A 20,798-nucleotide genomic window follows, 5' to 3' on the forward strand; every position below is an offset into this window, starting at 1 on the left:
ATTTGTTAAGGGTAATACTCAATATGATGAGATCTCAATTATTAATATCTATGCACCCAACCAGAATGCACCTCAATTTATAAGAGAAACTCTAACAGACATGAGAACTTGATTTCCTCCAGCTCCATAATCGTTGGAGATTTCAACACTCCCTTGGCAGTGTTGGATCGATCCTCCAGAAAGAAGCTGAGCAAAGAAATCTTAGATTTAAACCTAACCATCCAATATTTAGATTTAGCAGACATCTACAGAACATTTCATCCCAACAAAACTGAATACACATACTTCTCATCAGCCCACGGAACTTACTCCAAATTTGACCCCATTTTAGGTCACAAGTCTAACCTCAGTAAATTTAAAGGAATGGAAATTATTCCATGCATCTTCTCGGACCATCATGGAATAAAACTTGAATTGAGTAACAACAGGAATCTGCATACCCATACAAAAACAAGGAAGTTAAATAACCTTATGCTGAATGATAGCTGGGTCAGAGATGAGATTAAGAAAGAAATTGTCAATTTTTTGGAACAAAACGACAATGAAGACACAAACTATCAGAACTTCTGGGACACCGCAAAGGCAGTTCTAAGAGGGAAATTTATAGCACTGCAAGCCTTCCTCAAGAGAACGGAAAGAGAGGAAGTTAACAACTTAATGGGACATCTCACGCAACTGGAAAAGGAAGAACATTCCAACCCCAAACCCAGTAGAAGAAAAGAAATAACCAAAATTAGAGCAGAATTAAATGAAATTGAAAACAAAAGAATAATACAACAGATCAATAAATCAAAAAGCTGGTTTTTTGAAAAGTTCAATAAAATAGATAAACCTCTGGCCAACCTAATCAGGAAAAAAAGAGTAAAATCTCTAATATCATCAATCAGAAACAACAAAGACGAAATAACCACAGACTCATCAGAAATCCAAAAAAACCTTAATGAATACTACAAGAAACTTTATTCTCAGAAATATGAAAATCTGAAGGAAATAGACCGATACTTGGAAGCACGCCACCTTCCAAGACTTAATCAGAATCAAGTGGAAATGTTGAACAGACCCATATCAAGTTCAGAAATAGCATCCACTATACAAAACCTCCCTAAAAAGAAAAGCCCGGGACCAGATGGTTTCACGTCAGAATTCTACCAAACCTTTAAAGAGGAATTAGTACCTATATTACTCAACCTGTTCCAAAAGGTAGAAAAAGAAGGAAGACTACCCAACACGTTCTATGAAGCAAACATCACCCTGATCCCCAAACCAGGAAAAGACCCAACAAGAAAAGAAAATTATAGACCAATATCACTAATGAATATAGATGCAAAAATATTCAACAAGATCCTAACAAACAGAATCCAGCAACACATCAAACAAATTATACATCATGACCAAGTTGGTTTTATCCCAGGGTCTCAAGGCTGGTTCAATATACGTAAATCTATAAATGTAATTCAGCACATAAACAAATTAAAAAACAAAGACCATATGATTCTCTCAATTGAAAGCTTTTGATAATATCCAGCATCCCTTCATGATCAGAACACTCAAGAAAATTGGTCTAGAAGGGACTTTTCTTAAACTGATAGAGGCTATCTACAGCAAACCCACAGCCAATATCATATTGAATGGAGTTAAATTGGAATCATTTAAACACAGATCGGGAACCAGACAAGGCTGCCCATTGTCTCCATTGCTTTTCAACATTGTAATGGAAGTTTTAGCCGCCGCAATTAGGGAAAAAAAGGCGATCAAGGGTATCCATATAGGGTCAGAAGATATCAAACTTTCGCTCTTCGCAGATGATATGATTGTGTATCTGGAAAACACTAGGGACTCTACTACAAAACTCCTAGAAGTGATCAAGGAATTCAGCAGCGTCTCAGGTTACAAAATCAACATTCATAAATCGGTAGTGTTTATATACACCAACAACAGTCAAATTGAAAAAGCAGTTAAGGACTTTATCCCGTTCACAGAGGTACCAAAGAAGATGAAATATTTGGGAATTTACCTAACAAAAGACGTGAAAGATCTCTATAAAGAGAACTATGAAACTCTAAGAAAAGAAATAGCTGAAAATGTTAAGAAATGGAAAAACATACCATGTTCATGGCTGGGAAGAATCAACATTATCAAAATGTCCATACTACCCAAAGCAATATATAATTTCAACGCACTCCCTATTAAAGCTCCACTGTCATATTTTAAAGATCTTGAAAAAACATTACTTCGTTTTATATGGAATCAGAAAAAACCTCGAATAGCCAAGACATTACTCAGAAATAAAAACAAAACAGGAGGAATCACATTACCAGACCTCAGACTTTACTACAAATCGATAGTGATCAAAACAGCATGGTATTGGCACAAAAACAGAGAAGTAGATATCTGGAACAGAATAGAGAACCAAGAGATGAATCCAGCTACTTACCGCTATTTGATTTTTGACAAGCCAATTAAAAACATTCAGTGGGGAAAAGATTCCCTATTTAACAAATGGTGCTGGGTGAACTGGCTGGCAACCTGCAGAAGACTGAAATTGGACCCACACCTTTCACCATTAACTAAGATAGACTCTCATTGGATTAAAGATTTAAACTTAACACATGAAACTATAAAAATACTAGAGGAGAATGCAGGGAAAACCCTTGAAGAAATTGGTCTGGGTGAGTATTTCATGAGGAGAACCCCCCGGGCAATTGAAGCAGCTTCAAGAATACACTACTGGGACTTGATCAAACTAAAAAGCTTCTGCACAGCTAAGAACACAGTAAGCAGAGCAAGCAGACAGCCCTCAGAATGGGAGAAGATATTTGCAGGGTATAACTCTGACAAAGGTTTAATAACCAGAATCCACAGAGAACTCAAACGCATCAGCAAGAAAAAAACAAGGGATCCCATCGCAGGCTGGGCAAGGGATTTGAAGAGAAACTTCTCTGAAGAAGACAGGCGCACGGCCTTCAGACATATCAAAAAATGCTCATCATCTTTAATCATCAGAGAAATGCAAATCAAAACTACTTTGAGATATCATCTAACTCCAATGAGACTAGCCTATATCACAAAATCTCAAGACCAGAGATGTTGGCGTGGATGCGGAGAAAAGGGAACACTTCTGCACTGCTGGTGGGAATGCAAATTAATACATTCCTTTTGGAAAGATATATGTAAAACACTCAGAGATCTAAAAATAGATCTGCCATTCAATCCTGTAAGTCCTCTGCTGGGCATATACCCAGAAGACCAAAAATCACAACATAACAAAGATATTTGTACCAGAATGTTTATTGCAGCCCAATTCATAATAGCTAAGTCATGGAAAAAGCCCAAGTGCCCATCGATCCACGAATGGATTAATAAATTGTGGTATATGTATACCATGGAATACTATGCAGCCTTAAAGAAAGATGGAGACTTTACCTCTTTCATGTTTACATGGATGGAGCTGGAACATATTCTTCTTAGTAAAGTATCTCAAGAATGGAAGAAAAAGTACCCAATGTACACAGCCCTACTATGAAACTAATTTGGGACTCTCACATGAAAGCTATAACCCAGCTACAACTTAACAATAGGGGGAAGTGGGAAAGGGAGGGGGGTGGGTAGAGGGAGGGGGATCGGTGGGATCACACCTGTGGTGCATATTACAGGGGTATTTGCGAAACTTGTTAAAGGTAGAATGTAAATGTTTTGGCACAGTAACTGAGATAACGCCAGAAAGGCTATGTTAACCACTGTGATAAAAATGTGTCGAATGGTTTATGAAGCGAGTGTATGATACCCCATGATCATATCAATGTATACAGTTATGATTTAATAAAAAAAAAAGAAAAAAAATAATAATTCTGGGCTGAAAATTGTTCTGTTTCATTAGATTAAAGACAGATGACCATTCTGTTCTGGCTTCAAAAGTTTCATTTGAGACGTTCCCTGTCAGCCTGATGGATTTGCCCATGTAGGTCAGTTGGCACTTACTCCTGGATTCTTGCAGAATATTTTCTTTTACTTGACTTTGGAAAGGTTAATAAAGTGTCTTGAAGAACCTCTCTTTGAGTTGAGACATCCTGAGGTTCAATATCCTTCCGATTGGAGTGTGTCAGAATCTTTGGTGATACTCAGGAAATTTTTATTTATGATATCCTCTAGTAGGTTTTCCATTCTGCCTGGGAGTTCTTCCTCCCATTCTGAGATATGTATAATTCATATGTTTGAACAGTTCATAAAGTTCCATAATTTTCTCAGTGAATGTTCTGATTTTTCTTGCTCTCTCTTTTTTCTGTATCTTCAAGTGCCTATATTAGCTGAAGAGCTTTATACTCTACCCCTAAGGTTTTTTTTGTTCAGAATAACATAATTTGTTATTGATACTTTCTATTGCATTTTAAAGTTCCCTGACGGAGTTCTTCAATTCCTTAAGCTCCGCGATATTGTTTCTATGTTATTTATATCATTCATCTCTTATTTGATAGTGTTTTGCGTTTCCTTTTCATTATTCTCCACTATCTCAGCAATTTCCTTCATTATTTTTACCTCCCATATTTTAAATTCCCTCTCAGTCATTTCTAACATTTCTCTTTAGGTGGAATCTTCTACAGTAGCTACCTCATAATCCCTTGAGGGTGTTGCTCTGTTCTGGTTTTTCATGGTGCCAGAATTTTTTTATTGTTTCTTATTCATGAGTGTTTTCTTTTTGGCTGTTTACCTGCCCTACCTTTTACTTTCACTTCCTCCTCCTCTTTAAATTACTGTGCCTCTGACCTAAGATGTCAAAGTGTCCTTTTGCTATAGGACCAAAATGAAGAGAAGAGTGAGGAACAAGAAAAGGTAAAAGATAAAAAAAAAAGAAACAAAAGAGAAAGGAGGGAGTAAATGGGAAAATTGACAAAAAAGAATAGAATAACAAAAGGAGAGAGATGGGAGTAATATTGGTATGCAGTAGTGTACTTAAACCCACAACTACAAATCCCCACCTCTGGGGTCTGGCTTGGGTGTGTCCCTTGACGTCAGGATCTCTTTGCCAGCCTGAGCAGATACAAGACCCCATCTCCACCAAATATGGAAGAAAACCAAAAATAGTATAAATCAAATTATAAAGAAAAAAGGAACAAAAGACTTCAAGGGATAAAAATTGGGGAGAAAAAATAATAGCAGGGGAGAGAAAACTAGCAGAAATTGAACCCTTATTATTAAAGAGGAAAAAAATAAAGATTATAATTACAGGCGGAAAAAGAAGAGAAAAAGTGAAACAAAATCTTAGGGGGGAAACGTTGAAAAATATAATTTTAAATGTAAGAAAAAATATTTATATATCTTGCTGTGTATTTCCTGGACAACAGATAATCTGCAGTATGAGATGCCAAATCAGAACACTAATTCAGTGGTATAATATGGATACTGGAAGCCTCTGTCTTGCTGACAAGACCTGGGCCATCTTTCTGACTTCTTTGCCCTCAATCCCTGCAGGGTTGGGAACCTGAAGCTCTCCTTAGCCTGCTTCATAGACACTCCATAACCTTTTCAAACTATGTATTTTGGCCATGGAGAGGCTTTTCCCGGAAACCTTTTGTCGCACAAATCTCCCCAGGAGTGGTTGCTGAGCTTATGAGGCACACTAGTACAGTCCTCGCACTAGGGCCTGAGGGCAGATCCTGCAAGGCAGCTTCCCCACAATGGCTGTGCTTGGTCTGAAGCTGAACTATGTATGCTCTGTTCTACCCAGTGACTCAGTCCTGGATCCTGGGAACAGTTCAACATCACTGTCTTGGTTGCCCAAGCTCTCCAAAGGTAACTCAACCAAGGGCCCAGGTCAAAATATAAACTTGCAGGTGAGGCCTTGCTGCTGCCACTGCACTGGCCAGCCTCTTCTGGCACACAAGTTCTCTCCCTGGTGCTACTTCTCCACTGCTTCTGTCCTCTTCTTGGGGTCCTGAAGTCTCCAACTGCCTCTATGTGACAGAGAAGGGATGTTTCTGCATTGAGCCCACCAGCCATATGTGCCTGAAATCTTTCTCCGCAATCTTACTGTGCATGGCTGCAAAAAAAGCTGCCTCTAGTCCAACTTCTTGCTCTGCCTAGCTCTTTGATTTCTGAAATTTTTTCTTCTCTATGTTTTTCTCTATTGCTAACACTCTCTATTGCATTCTGGAACTATCTAAAAGTCTCTTTAATTTGTTTAAGCTTTTCTATAGCCTTCCTAATTATGTCGATATCCATGTTGTCTTTGTGATTAGTTTAATTGTTTTCTTGAGACATTTTTGAACTTCTTTGTGGATGTCTTTTTCAATTTTCTACTCAATACCATTCATCTTATTTGCCATCCATGTTCTGAATTCAATTTCTGTCATTTAATCAATTTCTCTGTGGATGGTATTTTTAGGTGTATCTCCATTTTAATCTCTTGGGGGAATTTATTTGTTCTTATTTTTCATCAGCAGGATTCTTCTGCTGATAGGTCCCCAAGTTTGTTTTCAATTTATTATACTTTTTAAGCTAGAATATTACATTGTCCTTAAACTTTTGTTAAGAGATATTCTAATCGGGTTTCTTAGGTAGCTCTCAGGAGATGATTTGGGCCCAATAGGTGGAGCTTGGGAGGGCAGCCATTCAATTGGCTCTGGGGAATTTAGATGTAGAGTGTGGTGGGCCAGTAGTGAAACTAGCTGTCCCAATTTACAAAGCTGTCCCAACCCTTTTCAGAACTTGTCCTTTGAAAGTGGACTTTTGAAATGAGATCCAAAGGCCCCAGGATATGGTGGTTGGCACTTCCTTTCCCTACTGACTAGTCAAATGAGTGCTACTTATACCTGTGGCCCTTCCCACATATAGCCTCCCAAAATTTGCTTTCATGGTTTCAGTGTTTGAGGGTCCTTTAAAACTGGCCTTGCTTTCTCCAAGCTGGGTGGCATGAGGCTGACAACAGGACCTCCAGGTGATGCTCCTAGGCTGGGGGAAGCTCACAGATAGTGAACCTAATTGTTCTATTCACAGTGCCAGCCCTGCACACCAATAAATGGTAAAAGCTGTGGTTTTTCCCATAGCTCCACCCTACAACAGATTCAAAATTATATGATAGCTTTTGTCCATGGTTGTAGGAGGGGAAATCCGAGATTTTTCCATGTACTTCTCAATGGTTCTCAAAGTGAAGTCACCTAAGGCCAGGCACTCCCCTCTCTAAGTTGGCAGGTGCAGCACTATGGTGAACTTCCAGGAGAGGAATGAAGGGCACATATGCCACACCAAGCCTCTCCACAGTGTAGAGTAAGCTTCCCCTGAGCAAGATGAAGACTTGGATGAAATCCTGCATCACCAGTGTTAGTGCACTTGAGCCATAGAGTCCTTCCACTGTATGTACCAATACACTCTCATTTCACCATGCCACACAATGCCGAGACTACTCAGATTTCCCACCAGATATGTGGGAAAGGCAAGGCTTGTCTCTATTTCCTCCCATGGCTGGCTATAGATCCAGCCTGTTGACAATAACAGAAAGGAAGACCATGGCCTCTGCAGTCATTGCTTCTGTGGTGGCAATAAGGACTGAGTAGGGTCGAAAGCTCCTATGTCTTTCTTGTGCCTATGGGTACAGCATCAATTCCAGGTTGTCTGAGCTGGGCTAGCACTCTGAGTAATCCACATAGGGAAGCAGACCTCTGCAGGAGGAAATCTTTCAAGCAACCAAAGAAAGTAGCAGATTTGACTATGTCCACAAGTCCTCTAGAGCCATAATTGTTCACTCTTCTGCCAGGAAGAAGGGGCAGCTAGAGGAAGATACAACTCTGTGCAGGAAAACTGGGTCTTTAATTCCTCAAATGGCATTCTTCCATGAGGTGAGAGATCTTGTGTCTCACTGTTTGTGGAGAGCCCCTGTGAGGGAAAAGGGGGCCTCCTTACTCTTCTATTTGGCCCTGAGCTATCCACAACTGTTCTGCTCTGTAACTGTCCTCAGTTACCTACCTTCCTCCTTCTCCTCTTTGTTCTCTCTGTTTGTGGGATTGGTAAACACCTTAATTTTCTTCTCCTTGTCATCAGTCTCCAAATTTTGTACTACTGTGAAATTCACTTCAGTCCAATTTTCTCTATCTGAATGGAAGCTTCTGACAAAAGCTGCCTCTATTCAGCCATCTTGCCCCTCTCCTTTACCACACAGGTCTTATTATTTCCTGGGCAGAATAATTTTTGAAGTGGAAACGTAGATCCTCAACAGTCACATCTGTAGTTGTACCCTAGCTGATAGATGATGAAACCAAGTACTTGAAACAGAATTTTGTTCAATAAATATCTGTTGGTCTCTGTTGAATGTAAGGCTCTGTGATGAGTTACTTGAGGTAGCTCATCCTACTCATTCCTGGTGAGGTTCACAGTCCAAGATGGAGACCATTACTTTTAAAATCAATCATATCCATTGTGTTCTGGCCTAAGAGTCTAAAGACCTAAGTTACAGTACCTGTTCAGCTGTTAACTATATTGGGAAACCTTTAGGTAGTCCCTATTTTACATTGATTATGTGGCTGACCACTGGCTGTTAACAGAGGTCTATCAAGCAATCCATTGGCAGTTTGATCATTTCAGAGAAAAGAGCAATGAAACATTTGTTTATATAACTTTTACCAATGTAAATTTTTGTTGCAAGTCTCATAAAAATTTTATGAAGGGAATAAAATTTCACAAGTTTCATAAAAGTAGTAATAGATAGGTTGCATTTCATCTTTAAAATATTTTCACATCATCCAAGTGTTATTATTTTTCCCAGTTATCTATTGCTGTATAATAGACTACCCTAACACTTAGTGGTTTAAGGCAAAACCCACTATATTTTATCTTACAATTTTCTGCATCAGGAATTTGAGAAGGGCTCAGGTGGGCTAGAGTCATTTGATGTTATTCAGATGACATCTGGCCTAGTATAAATGTGACAAAATGACTTCATTTACATACCTGAAGCATTAGTTGAAATATCCACAAAGCTGAGCCCAAATAGGACACTCTTTCTATGATGTCTTAAAACCTGTCCATATGATCCCTCCATCAAAAGAGTTACACTTCTTATATGGTGCTGTCAATTAAATTGCATCTCCCTAAACGATATGTTGAAGTCCGAATCTCAGGAACCTCAAAATGTGACCTATTTGGAAAAAGTCATTGAAAATGTAATTAGTAAAGATAACATCATACTGTAGTAGGGTGGGCTCTATTCTAATATGATGATGACCTTTTTCACAACACCAGAAGCTAACAGAAAGTAAATAAGCATATTCTTACCCAAAAAACTTCAGAGAGAAAACATAAGGTCCTATCAACACATCAGTTTGGGATTTCTATCCTCTAGAATTGTGAGAGAATAAATTTCTGTTTTATTAAAGCCAACCATTTTATAGTACTTCATTATGATAGCCCTAGTAAAATATACACCTAGCAGTTCAGAGTTCCAAGACCAAATGATCCAATACACAGTAAATAGAATATATGAGTCTCATAAGGACTGTGACTGCATACTGATCCAGTCACTTCTAACATAGTCCATTGGTCATAATACCTACAGAACCTACCCCAAGATTCAAAGAGAGAGGACATAGACCCATGGAAGAAATATGAAATATGAAATAATTGTATATGTCTTTAATCTACCATGTTATTTGTTAAATTTCCATCTTTACTATTATCTTTGTGTTTCATAATGTCCATAATTCACAAAAATATCTATTCCATCAGACAAGTGGGAGCCTAATGGTGCAATCCAAAAACAGCAGAATTTGGGTGGCGCCTGTGGCTCAGTGAGTAGGGTGCCGACCCCATATGCCGAGGGTGGCGGGTTCAAACCCACCCCTGGCTGAACTGCAACAAAAAAATAGCCGGGCGTTGTGGCGGGCGCCTGTAGTCCCAGCTGCTCAGGAGGCTGAGGCAGGAGAATCGCGGAAGCCCAAGAGTTGGAGGTTGCTGTGAGCTGTGTGACGCCACGGCACTCTACCTGAGGGCGGTACAGTGAGACTCTGTCTCTACAAAAAAAAAAAAAAAAGAAAAAGACAAAAACAGCAGAATTTTATTTTTCCCTCTGCCCAATTTAACCTATTCTGTCAGGGTATTTTTTGTTATTGTTGTTTTTTGTTTGTTAGTTTGTTTTTTCCCTGGTATTGGAAAAAATTTTGAACAAGCTCCATTGTTTATCTGCTCATTCTTAGTAAAAAGCCTCGTTCAATTCTGGTTGAAAGAATAGTTTTATTTAATTATTAATATGCTCTTTCCAGTATAATAATAAAAAAAATCTGACTTCATTCAAAATTGACATTCTTCCTTCAGTCAGCTCTTGTCTGCTTTAGACTGGCTACTTAGAGTAATAAAAAAGAGACACAATTATCATTAGACTATCTTCACTTTTACCAAAGTTGGAGTGAGTGTATAGGGAAAAGAAATTTAAAGAAGAATGCTCTGTGGGCTTGTGCAGGTTGCGAATCTACCAACTTGTCCCACCATTTATGACCACCCTGATTTTGGGAAATAAAGGCCCATCTTGATTCCAACAGACATTTTGTGTGTGTGTGTGTGTGTGTGTGTGAATTCTCTCTTTTCTGGGGAAATATTTAAGGTTAACTCTAAAAATGCACCTTCTAACCTTCATCACATCAGATATCTAGGAATGTTTTTCTTCTTTACTTTAAGCATAGTGAGAAGGTCTTCAAGGAGACCATATAGATAGCCTTAACCTTTGCCTCCTGGCATTTGAAAGACACAGTAGACAGTTGAAAGGCTGGGTCAAATAGTCTATGATGTTACCTTGGCATTTATAGCTCACTGATTAGGGCACCAGCCACATGCACTGAGGCTGGTGGGTTTGAACCTGGACCAGGCCTGCTAAGGAACAATGACAACAACAAAAAATTGCCAGGTACTTTGGCAGGTGCCTGTAGTCCCAGCTACTTGGGATGTTGAGGCAAAAGAATCACTTAAGCCCAAGAGTTTGAGGTTTCTGTGAGCTGTGTTGCCACAGCAGTCTATCGAGGGTGACATAGTGAGATTCTGTCTCAAAAAACAAAAATTCTATGATGGCAGAGTAGAGGAATGGTATGGTAAGAAATTGTTATTACACCAGCCAGTAGTCAGAGTCAAGCTATTCAAACTTTGAGACAATCAGGGAAATTTGAATGCCATAGGGTCATTTTATAATATTCAGGAAATATTATTCATTTTTATTGTGGTAGTGATATTTTAGTTGTTTTGTGAAGCTTTTGCTTTTAGAGATGCATACTGAAGAATTTATCAATTCAAACGAATTATAAAATAAACAAACACATACATAAATAAGTGATTAATGGAACAAATGTGGAATTTATGATAGAAATGTCAGACTGAGAAATTTTTTTAAATGATTTTTCCTAAGATAGATTTTGCTAGAAAGTGAAGAGAAGAAAGAGGATGAAGATGCCATCACTGAGTGAGAAGAGTTTGAAAATTATAGGCAAGCCACATGCTCCTCCACATGAGAAGCCCAGGAAAATGTCTATGACAGAAAAAGCTTAGCACAGACACGGTCAGAGTAAATCAATAACAGATTGATGGACTGATCAACTCTTTGAGTAAGACCTTTCTTGCTTTCTCTCCACTCTGCCACCAGAGGAAAAATGAATCAATGTCTCAAAAGTAGTGCATTAAAATGCAAAAGTTTCATGGTAAGCGGAATAATTGTCCTTCAAAGATGTCTACACTCTAGTCTCTGGAGCCCAAAAATATGTTTTACATAGCAAAGCGATATTAAGGTCTCAGATGGAATTAAAGCTGTTAAACAGTTGGCATTGAGATGGAGAGATTATCCTGGATTGTCTCAGTGGGTCCAGTATAATTATAAGGCTTCTTATAACAGGAAGAAAGAGACAGAATGGAGAAAACAAAAAAGATGGCAAATTTAGGAGAATTTGGAATGATTTTGTTGGCTTTGAAAGTGGTGAACTGAGTCCAGGGAAGCAGGCAGCCCCTATGAGCTGGAAAGGGTAATTTAATGGGCTCTCTCGTTAGAAGTTACAGAAAAGAACTCAGCCCTGCTAACATACTAATTTTAGTCTGGTAAGACCCATTTCAGAATTACATCCTCTAGAACTGTGATAATTTGTGTTGTTTTAAGCTACCAAAAGGGTGATACTTTGTTATAGTAATAATAGGAAAGTAATACAAGCACTAATTTAAATAGTCATAATTTTTCCAATTCAGTATAATGTCATGAAGACAAATAATAATAAAGTAAACATAAATATGAAATGGAAAAAATGTATTGGTTGGGACAAATGAATTTTCATGTGTATTAATATCACTCAAGCAGTAAAAGTAAAGTGTGACCAGAAAATAATACAAGTATCTCAAAATTGAATATTATTGAACCGGTAATGCAGTCACTCTTATGTCACAGGATGTTGCTATAAAACATTGTCAAGTGATGGTATGAAGCCACACACAAAAAAATCTTTTGCATAATTTTCAAATAAGCATGATAATTCCTCTATTAAACCAATTTTGTTTTAAAACCAAAGCAAAACAATACTTAGAAGTACAATTTTTTTTTGTAAATTAGAGAACAAATTAAAAGTAAATTAGCACTATTCAAAACTGAAATTCACATACCAATGATAGGTGATACTATTACCAAAGAAATTGTATAACCAACTGCAGTGTTAATATGTATCAAACATTAGCCCCAAATAGGAAACAGAAAGTTATTGGCAAAATCTTTTCTAAATCACAGGTCATTGTTGGACAATGGTATGTGATATTGAAGACCATTTACTGACATCTGAATCTTCCAGCATTATTTTGCTTATAGTCAGACAAATATAATAATGTGCAAATAATTTTTAGCATATGATTGTTTATACACATGTGGATATACATACATTTATAAAATAAATATATATGTATATCTAATTTTATTATATTTAATGGAGAAGTGAAATGTTACTTTTTCCTCTTTGTGTAACTTAAAAACATAAGAAACAAGAGCTTTTTCTTCAATTTTATTGTTGCACATTTTGTTTGATTTTGTTTTTGTTTGTTTGCTTTTAATGAGCTACAGTACAGACTAAAAGTTGTTGACATTATTATCTATAGCCAACCAACATTTTGCAGCAAGTTATAGAATTGCTACACAAATGAGAAAGGTTATCTTGGATGTCACTATATATACTACTTTATTCAAAAAGAATAAAGAAGCTAAGCCCCCCGAATTAACTCAACTTCAAATGACATGGGGACATAGTGAAAATTATAAATGTTATCAAATTATGACCACATACTTCTTTTCAATATGTTATGTGAAGAAATGTACAGAAATTAGGAGATTCATTTTTTTCACATTGAAGTATATTGTTTGCTGAATGGAAAGGTGCTTGCATAAATTTTTGAAATAAAAGATAAAATTAAAAACATGACACTGATAATGGCAATTTTAATTATCTCAAGTGAATTTCTTAGCTGGTATAGCTTAGGAATATATTCAGTATTTTAAACAAGCTAACTCTACCACTTAAGTGCCAAAATATGACAACTTTTATGGTAAGGATGGGATATTAAGGTATCTTCAGAATGCTAAACTGGTGTGTAAATAGCTCCATCACCAAGAAATTTACTTCTACATATTTCCTTACAACTTTCCATACTTATTAGAGAAAGAAGATGGATAAATTGTTTTCAAAAAAGAAAGAATTACTATGTTCAACTTTATCACCCATATTAAAACATTCATCTTTCATCTCATCAACAATGAAATCTCTAACTAAATTTTTGGGTTATGTTCCATAAAATATTCAGGAATGTAGCATAATATTTAGAAATAAACATACCCTACATCAAGCACACAAAGTGAACTCAGTTTGAGTTTAAAATGACTTGCTATTCTTCCAGAGGCTTAAAGGACCTGGGCCCCCAGGACACACGCAGAGTTGGCTTGCCTAAAATTAAAAATTCCACAAGCCCATTCTCTGAAGCTGTGCACCCTGTGAAGCCTGAGATCGAAGGGCATGCCGCCCTTCCTCAGAGATACGGGCGAGAGGGTTGATGTATATTAACAACATATTGTCAGAGGTCTGTAGGTACTCTGCCCTGAGGAAAAGACACAGTCATTATTTCATACTGAGTAAACTGAGTGAACACTTGAAGATATTCTTCCATTAACTGTATTCCCCTGTGGCTACTTTCTTCTTTATGATTTTGTTTAGACACCTGTCCAGAGCTTAGTCAGTGTCTAGAAGAAGATGTTTACTGCAAAAGTGATTGTGTTGATGTGGTAACAGGATATTTCCTTTCAAGTTGATTTCTGATAGGTAAATTGAGGTAATGGTGAAACTAACAGATAATAGATTAAATGTGTACGTGACTAGAAAGGTATAAAATCAAACCCCTAAATAAAGAACTTCGCTACACACCATCCTATCTCATGTAGTCTGTTTCTTGACTTAATAATTACAGGAGTGAGTTTACACCCACGGCAAAGCTGTTGTTCGTTCGTGTCTCCAGTCATGCAACATATTGGCATAGTCTGCAGTATCAGGGGATCACAAAGGAGCAGAAAGACTTTCTGGACGCTGGGCTGGAGGATGTCCACCTCTGCCAGGATGCCTCAGGGAGATCTTCACTGAAGCTATTTGAGGTAAGCTTGAGAACCCGGTAACTGGGATGGAGCAATTGCCATGCAGAGTACATGGGACGTCTCCAGCATAGCAAAAAACATGGGAGGAAATAATATGAGTCTTCAGCTCTTTTCCTCTTTGGAGGACCAATGTACTGCCATTTAAAAAACTCTGATTTCTACCACTAAAATTCCCGTAAAAACCAGTAACCTGAGGCAACTTTTCCATGTGGTTGTTAAGCATTGCTACTGGTTCACGCCTGACAGGAAAGTCCAGCTTAATTTGAAAGTCTGGAAGAAAGTGGGTCAGGCTCTGCATCATGCCCACCAAAAAGGCAATTTTATAAGCAGGGAAATATGGGCAACATATCAACTGGTTCATATCGTGTTGGAACCATTTCCGACATGTTCTGAGTAAACCTCTAAGACTGAGGATATTGGCGCTGATGAGTTGCCACCCCCACCTCCTTTGCCAGAGCTGGGTCAGTGAGACCAGCGAGAGCAGGCTGTTGAAAGTCTCAGAGAATCGGAACATGAATATGATATGCCACTTTCACATTCTGAACCCGAGCTTAATAAGCCTACAAAGACATATGTGGGTGATTTAATTAGTTTAGAGAATGATGAGGTGAGTTATCCGGAAGTAGTGGAAGTGGCTGATGAATCAACTCAAAAAGAGTCTGAGTTTGAACATCTTAAAAAAGTTATGGCTGAAATTTTTCAAACAATGAATCAAAGAATTGCCTTCTTAGAAAAGAAGGGAGCTGAAATACTCTCCTGTAGAGTAAGCTCTAAAGCAGGTTCTCGTAAAGATGTGCTTCCACCTTACAAGCCTCTAATTCCTTCTGCACCAGCAGGTCCTATGGTCTGGAGGGAAGGCCCCTTACATCATAATGCTCCACCAGGAATCTATCCTGTGTGGCCTAATCCCCCAGATACTCGCTTCACTGCACGGTATCACTTTCCTTTAGATGTTTCTGAATTGGCTGTATCTAATGAGAACTCAGTTCAAATTTCAAAATTGGGTAATAATGAAGAGTCTATTATACAAGCATGTCCTGTTTTCAGGGAAATTTGAGAGAATGGTCAATCAGGAGCTGCTCAACATGCTCCTATATAAGTAAAATTTTTAAGAGCAATGAAAGATGCTGTTTAGGCTTATGGACCTACTTCTCCTTTTGTGATTGGCATTTTGAATTCATAATGTGCAAATCATATTTTTATTTCTGCTGACTGGGAAACTTAGCTCGTACTATCTTGAGCCCGGGTCAATTTTTACAATTCAAGGCTTGGTGGCTGGAAGAGGCAACTTTGCAAAACCGAGCTCCGGGAACTTCAGTTAACTCTTTAATGGGTACTAGCCCTGCAGCTGACATTCACCAACAGCTGCAATTAACACAAGACTTATTAATGCAGGTTAAAGATGTTTGTATTAGAGCTTGGCAAAGACTAGAGGAAAAAGATAAGGTTAAACAGTTTTTTACAAGAATCATGCAAGCAAACAATGAACCATATTCTGAATTTGTAGCTAGACTTCAGACATCTATTGAAAGGTCTGTTCCTGGAGAACAGGCCAGACAGATGCTTTTATTACAATTAGCATTCAAGAATGCCAATTCAGATTGTAAGTTGGCCCTGACACCTGTCAAAAATCAGGACAAAGTTTCCATTGAACAATATCTCTGCACTTGTAGGGATACTGGCTCTGCAACATTTCAGGCAAAGCTTAATGCTGCTGCCTTGGCGGAGGCACTTAATGGGCTAAAAAGAAAGCAAAATTTTTTAATTGTGGAAAAATGGGGTATCTGCGTTCTGAATGTTACAAAGCTAAAACTGAAAGTGCTCTGGCTACTGTAATTCAGGATATCAAGCAGCAAGCACCTGGCCTATGCCGCCACTGCGGAAAAGGCAAACATTGGACTAATCAATGTAGATCTGTTAAGGATAAAGACAGCAAACTCCTGCTGCCCAGGGTAGAATTTGCTCCAGCTCAGGATCCAAAAAAAGGCTGCAGGGCCCACCTCTGGGCCCAATAATAAACAATACAAGCACTCAAAGTCAGCTTCCAGTGGACAACGGGGTAACACATGCACAGGTGAATCAGAGCAACTAATTGAAATAGAGCCTGTGAAATTACATGTTCAGGATCTCTTTCATGCAACTCAAGGAAGTACAGCTTGAGACATACCAATATTATCTAAGGAAGAACCCTTAGCTTGACAAAAGCCTAGAAAACTTCAAACTGGAATTTATGGCCCTATTCCACCAGACTCTGTGGGGCTTATTATAGGTAGAAGCAGTTTAACAATGGAAGGTTTAAACATACATCCTGGAGTTATTGATTCTGATTTTCAAGGGGAAATTATGCTTATGGCTTCTTCTACCCAGAATATAAAATAAAAAGCTGGTCAAAGAATTGCACAAATTTTAATACTGCCTTATCATAAAGGACAGGCCGCTCCCATAAAGAGGGAAGGTGTCTTTGGAAGCACTGGAAAACAGGTTTTTTGGCATACTTTCCTTAATGACTCCAGACCTCAGTGTACAGTACCTTTTGCTGATAAAACGGCAATTACTGGACTAGTAGATTCAGGAGCTGATGTTTTGATAATTGCTTCTTTCATGTGGCCTAGGGGATGGCCAAAAAAGAAAATTGAGGCTACATTTATTGGTATGGGAACCTTAACTGATGCTGAACAAAGTGTTAATACTTTAGACTGTTCTGGCCCTGAGGGTCAGAAAGCTCAACTGTGCCCCTATGTGGCTCCTATTGTGTTATAATATGGGGAAGAGATCTTTTACAACAGTGGGGAGTCATGATTACTATTCAAAATATTTCCAAACCAGCCAAGACTATAATGATGAATATGGGTTATAATCCCATTGACCCCTCTCCTACTTTAAAACCTGAAATTGTAAGAATGGGAAATGACAAAACTGGACTAGGCTTGCCTGCTCTTCATGAGGGTTTTATATAGAGACTCCGTTCAGCACTTCGCCCTGCCGTTAAAATGGTTAACAGATAAACCAATATGGGTTGAACAGTGGCTGCTCCCTTATGAAAAATTAGAAGCACTTAATAATATAGTTCAGGAACAGTTAAAAGCAAGCCATATTTCACACAGTAACAGCTGCTGGAATAGCCCAGTATTCTTAATAAAAAAAAAAATCTGGAAAATGGAGAATGGTGACTGATTTAAGACGAATTAATGCAGTTATTTCTCCAATGGGAACCCTACAATCAGGTACACCTAACCCGTCTCTAATTCCTAAAACTTATTCTATTATCATAATTGATTTAAAGAACTGTTTCTTTACCATTCCTCTTCACCCTGAGGATGCTGAGAAATTTGCTTTTAGTATTCCTGCTTTGAAAACCTGCAAGACACTTCCATTCGAGGGTCCTTCCTCAAGGCATGTTGAATAGCCCCACCTTGTATCAACTGTTTGTAAATCAGCCTTTAGGAGTAGTAAGAACACTTTTCCCGAAGGGGATGTGCTTACATTATATGGATAACATCTTAATAGCACACCCTGACAAGGAAAAGCTACAACAGATGTTTAAAGCTGTAAAAGAAAATGGCCAGCAATTTGAGCTTGTAATTTCTGAGGACAAAACACAGTATACAAATCCTTGGGAGTATTTAGGATATAAAATAACTAGGCAAAAAATAATTCCACAAAAAGTAACTATTAGAAGAGATACTTTAAAAACTCTGCATAATTTTTAAAAACTATTAGGAGATATAAATTGGATTAGACCTAGTTTGGGAATTCCCATGTATGCTCTAAAAAAATTGTTTGCAACTTTAGAAGGGCCAGCCATTTAAAAAGCCCTAGAGTATTAATTGCTGAGGCAGAAAAAGAATTACAGCAGATAGAACAGCATATCCAGCAATCTCAAATAGATAGAATTGATGAAGTTGGTCATTTTTATTTATATGTGTTTCCTTCCAGTCATTCTCCTATTGGACTGTTAACACAGGAAAGTAATTTCATAGAATGGCGTTTTCTACCTAATAAGACAGTTAAGAAAATGGATATGTATATGTATATATATATATATATATATATATATATATATATAAAATGGCCACAAAATTTTTAAAAAGACGTCAAAGATTTAGACAATTAATTGGTAAAGACCCTGAAAAAATATTTGTGCCTGTTACAAATTCTCAAATTAATAATTTATTTATCTTAAACACTGAATGGCAAATTTCTCTTTCTGATTACTTAGGACTTACAGACAATCATTATACTACAGATAAAAGAATTCAATTTCTTAAAAGAACTAATTGGATATTACCAAAAAAATATTAAAGAACATCCTTTAGATAATGTTCTCACTTTTTATACTGATGCTAACAAGAAAGGAATTGCAGGATATGTAGGAGAAGAAATACAAAAGGTCGAACAGTCTCCTTATCAATCTGTCCTGAAAGCTGAGTTGTTTGCTATAGTAATGCTATTAAGTGATTATCCAGATAAAGAGATAAATATAATTAGTGATTCAATATTTAATACAATTATACTAAAAATATTGAGAGTGTTACTTTAACTGAAAATAATTCAGAATTAAATTTATTGTTTCAAAAACTACAAAATTTAGTAAGAGCCCGAGTAAAAGGTATTTATATTACACATATTAGAGCCAATACAGGATTACCTGGACCTTTATCAGAAGGTAATCATATGGTAGATCAATTAATAGGGTCAGTACTTACTACCCAACAAGAACATAATGTTCATCATTCTAAGGTAAGATCATTAAAACAGAGACATGGCATCAATTGGCACTCTGCCAGAGCCATAGTCCTATCTTGCCCCACTTGCCAACCTTTAGTAGCACCTTTTTATCCAAGGGAGCTAATCCTAGAGGATTGATATCTAATCAACTATGGCAAATGGATGCGACTCGATTTCCAGAATTTGGAAAAACAAAATATATACATCATACTGTGATACTTATTCTCATTTTTCATGGGCAGCAGCATTATCATCTGAAAAAGCAGATGCTGTCATTACACATCTGTTAGAATGCTTTACTATTGTGGGTAAACCTGAAACTATAAAAACAGATAATGGATCAACATATATTTCAAATAAATGCAAAGAATTTTTTAATCTCCATCAAATAAATCATCTAACAGGTATTCCTCAGAATAGCCAGGGTCAGGCTATAATTGAAACACAAAATAGAACATTAAAAGTTATGCTGATGAAACAGAAAGTGGAGGGACAGTATACCTCCCCAAGAAACAGATTATCTTCAGCTCTATTTACTTGAAATTTTTTAAATTTGAATAATGAAAATGAAACTCCAGCATCTAAGCACTGGAGTGTGGTCACACCACGATCTATTGACCAACCAGTTTATTACAAGGACAACCTAAATAATCAGTGGATCCACACCACTGTGGTAAAATGGGGAAGGGGATTTTCTTATATTTCCACAGGAGACCGTAACTTTTGGGTTCCAGATAAAAATATTAAACTCAGAAGTGTTACCCATGAAGAAACAATGGCAGAGAAACCTGATGAAATTTTGAGTGAACAAATTAGCCCCAAGATTCCAGTGCCTAACCTTGACACACAAGGACAGGAAGTGCAAAAAGATGACATCAGTGCACCCAGAAATGGTGACTAGGCAACAAATGCAGAAACTAGGGAAAGCCACTGTGACAAGCCTACACAAACAAAAGCGTAAGTTAACACTTGTGAATATTTTTTAGCAATGTTTGTTTTCCTTATGTCAACTGTATAAGGAAAGGAATTTTATTATTGGACTTATGTCCCTAATCCGCTGCTGCTGTGAGGGGTTAGTTGGACAGAACCCACAGTCCCCATATTTACAAATGAATCTGTCTGGCTCCCAGGACCATATGATACCCAAGCACTATTTAAACCTGAAGAGGAGGGAATGAAGCTTGGTAATTATACTTCTGGGGTCACTGGCCCTCCTATTTGCTTTGGTCAACAATATCAGTATTTAAATATGACTGTAAAGTACTGGCTAACTCATTATGACTGGCCAGCTTCTGGGAATGACATCAAACGTGAGATGTTTATGCTAAGTGCTAATTCCATCTTTCGTTTTATCCCAGGTTTTACTCCTACAGATGTGGAAGCTCCTTCTTGTAAAGAGCACAGTTTTACATGACAAAGGGAATGGGTACATTGGACTTGATGT

The 20,798-nt window shown here is 37.6% G+C and overlaps 1 protein-coding gene across 1 annotated transcript in view; it reads left to right on the top strand.

The window, feature by feature from the left end:
• Positions 1-20,255, top strand: part of LOC128576858 (syncytin-1-like) — a 62,258-nt gene extending 42,003 nt beyond the window's left edge. Inside the window, exon 4 of the mRNA XM_053579026.1 lies at positions 19,933-20,255. Coding sequence (XP_053435001.1) covers positions 19,933-20,255 — 323 coding nt within the window. The remainder of the gene's footprint in view (positions 1-19,932) is intronic.
• Positions 20,256-20,798: the final 543 nt, after the last annotated feature.

This window comes from Nycticebus coucang, chromosome X (genome assembly GCF_027406575.1).
Source record: "Nycticebus coucang isolate mNycCou1 chromosome X, mNycCou1.pri, whole genome shotgun sequence".
Classification (NCBI taxonomy): domain Eukaryota; kingdom Metazoa; phylum Chordata; class Mammalia; order Primates; family Lorisidae; genus Nycticebus; species Nycticebus coucang.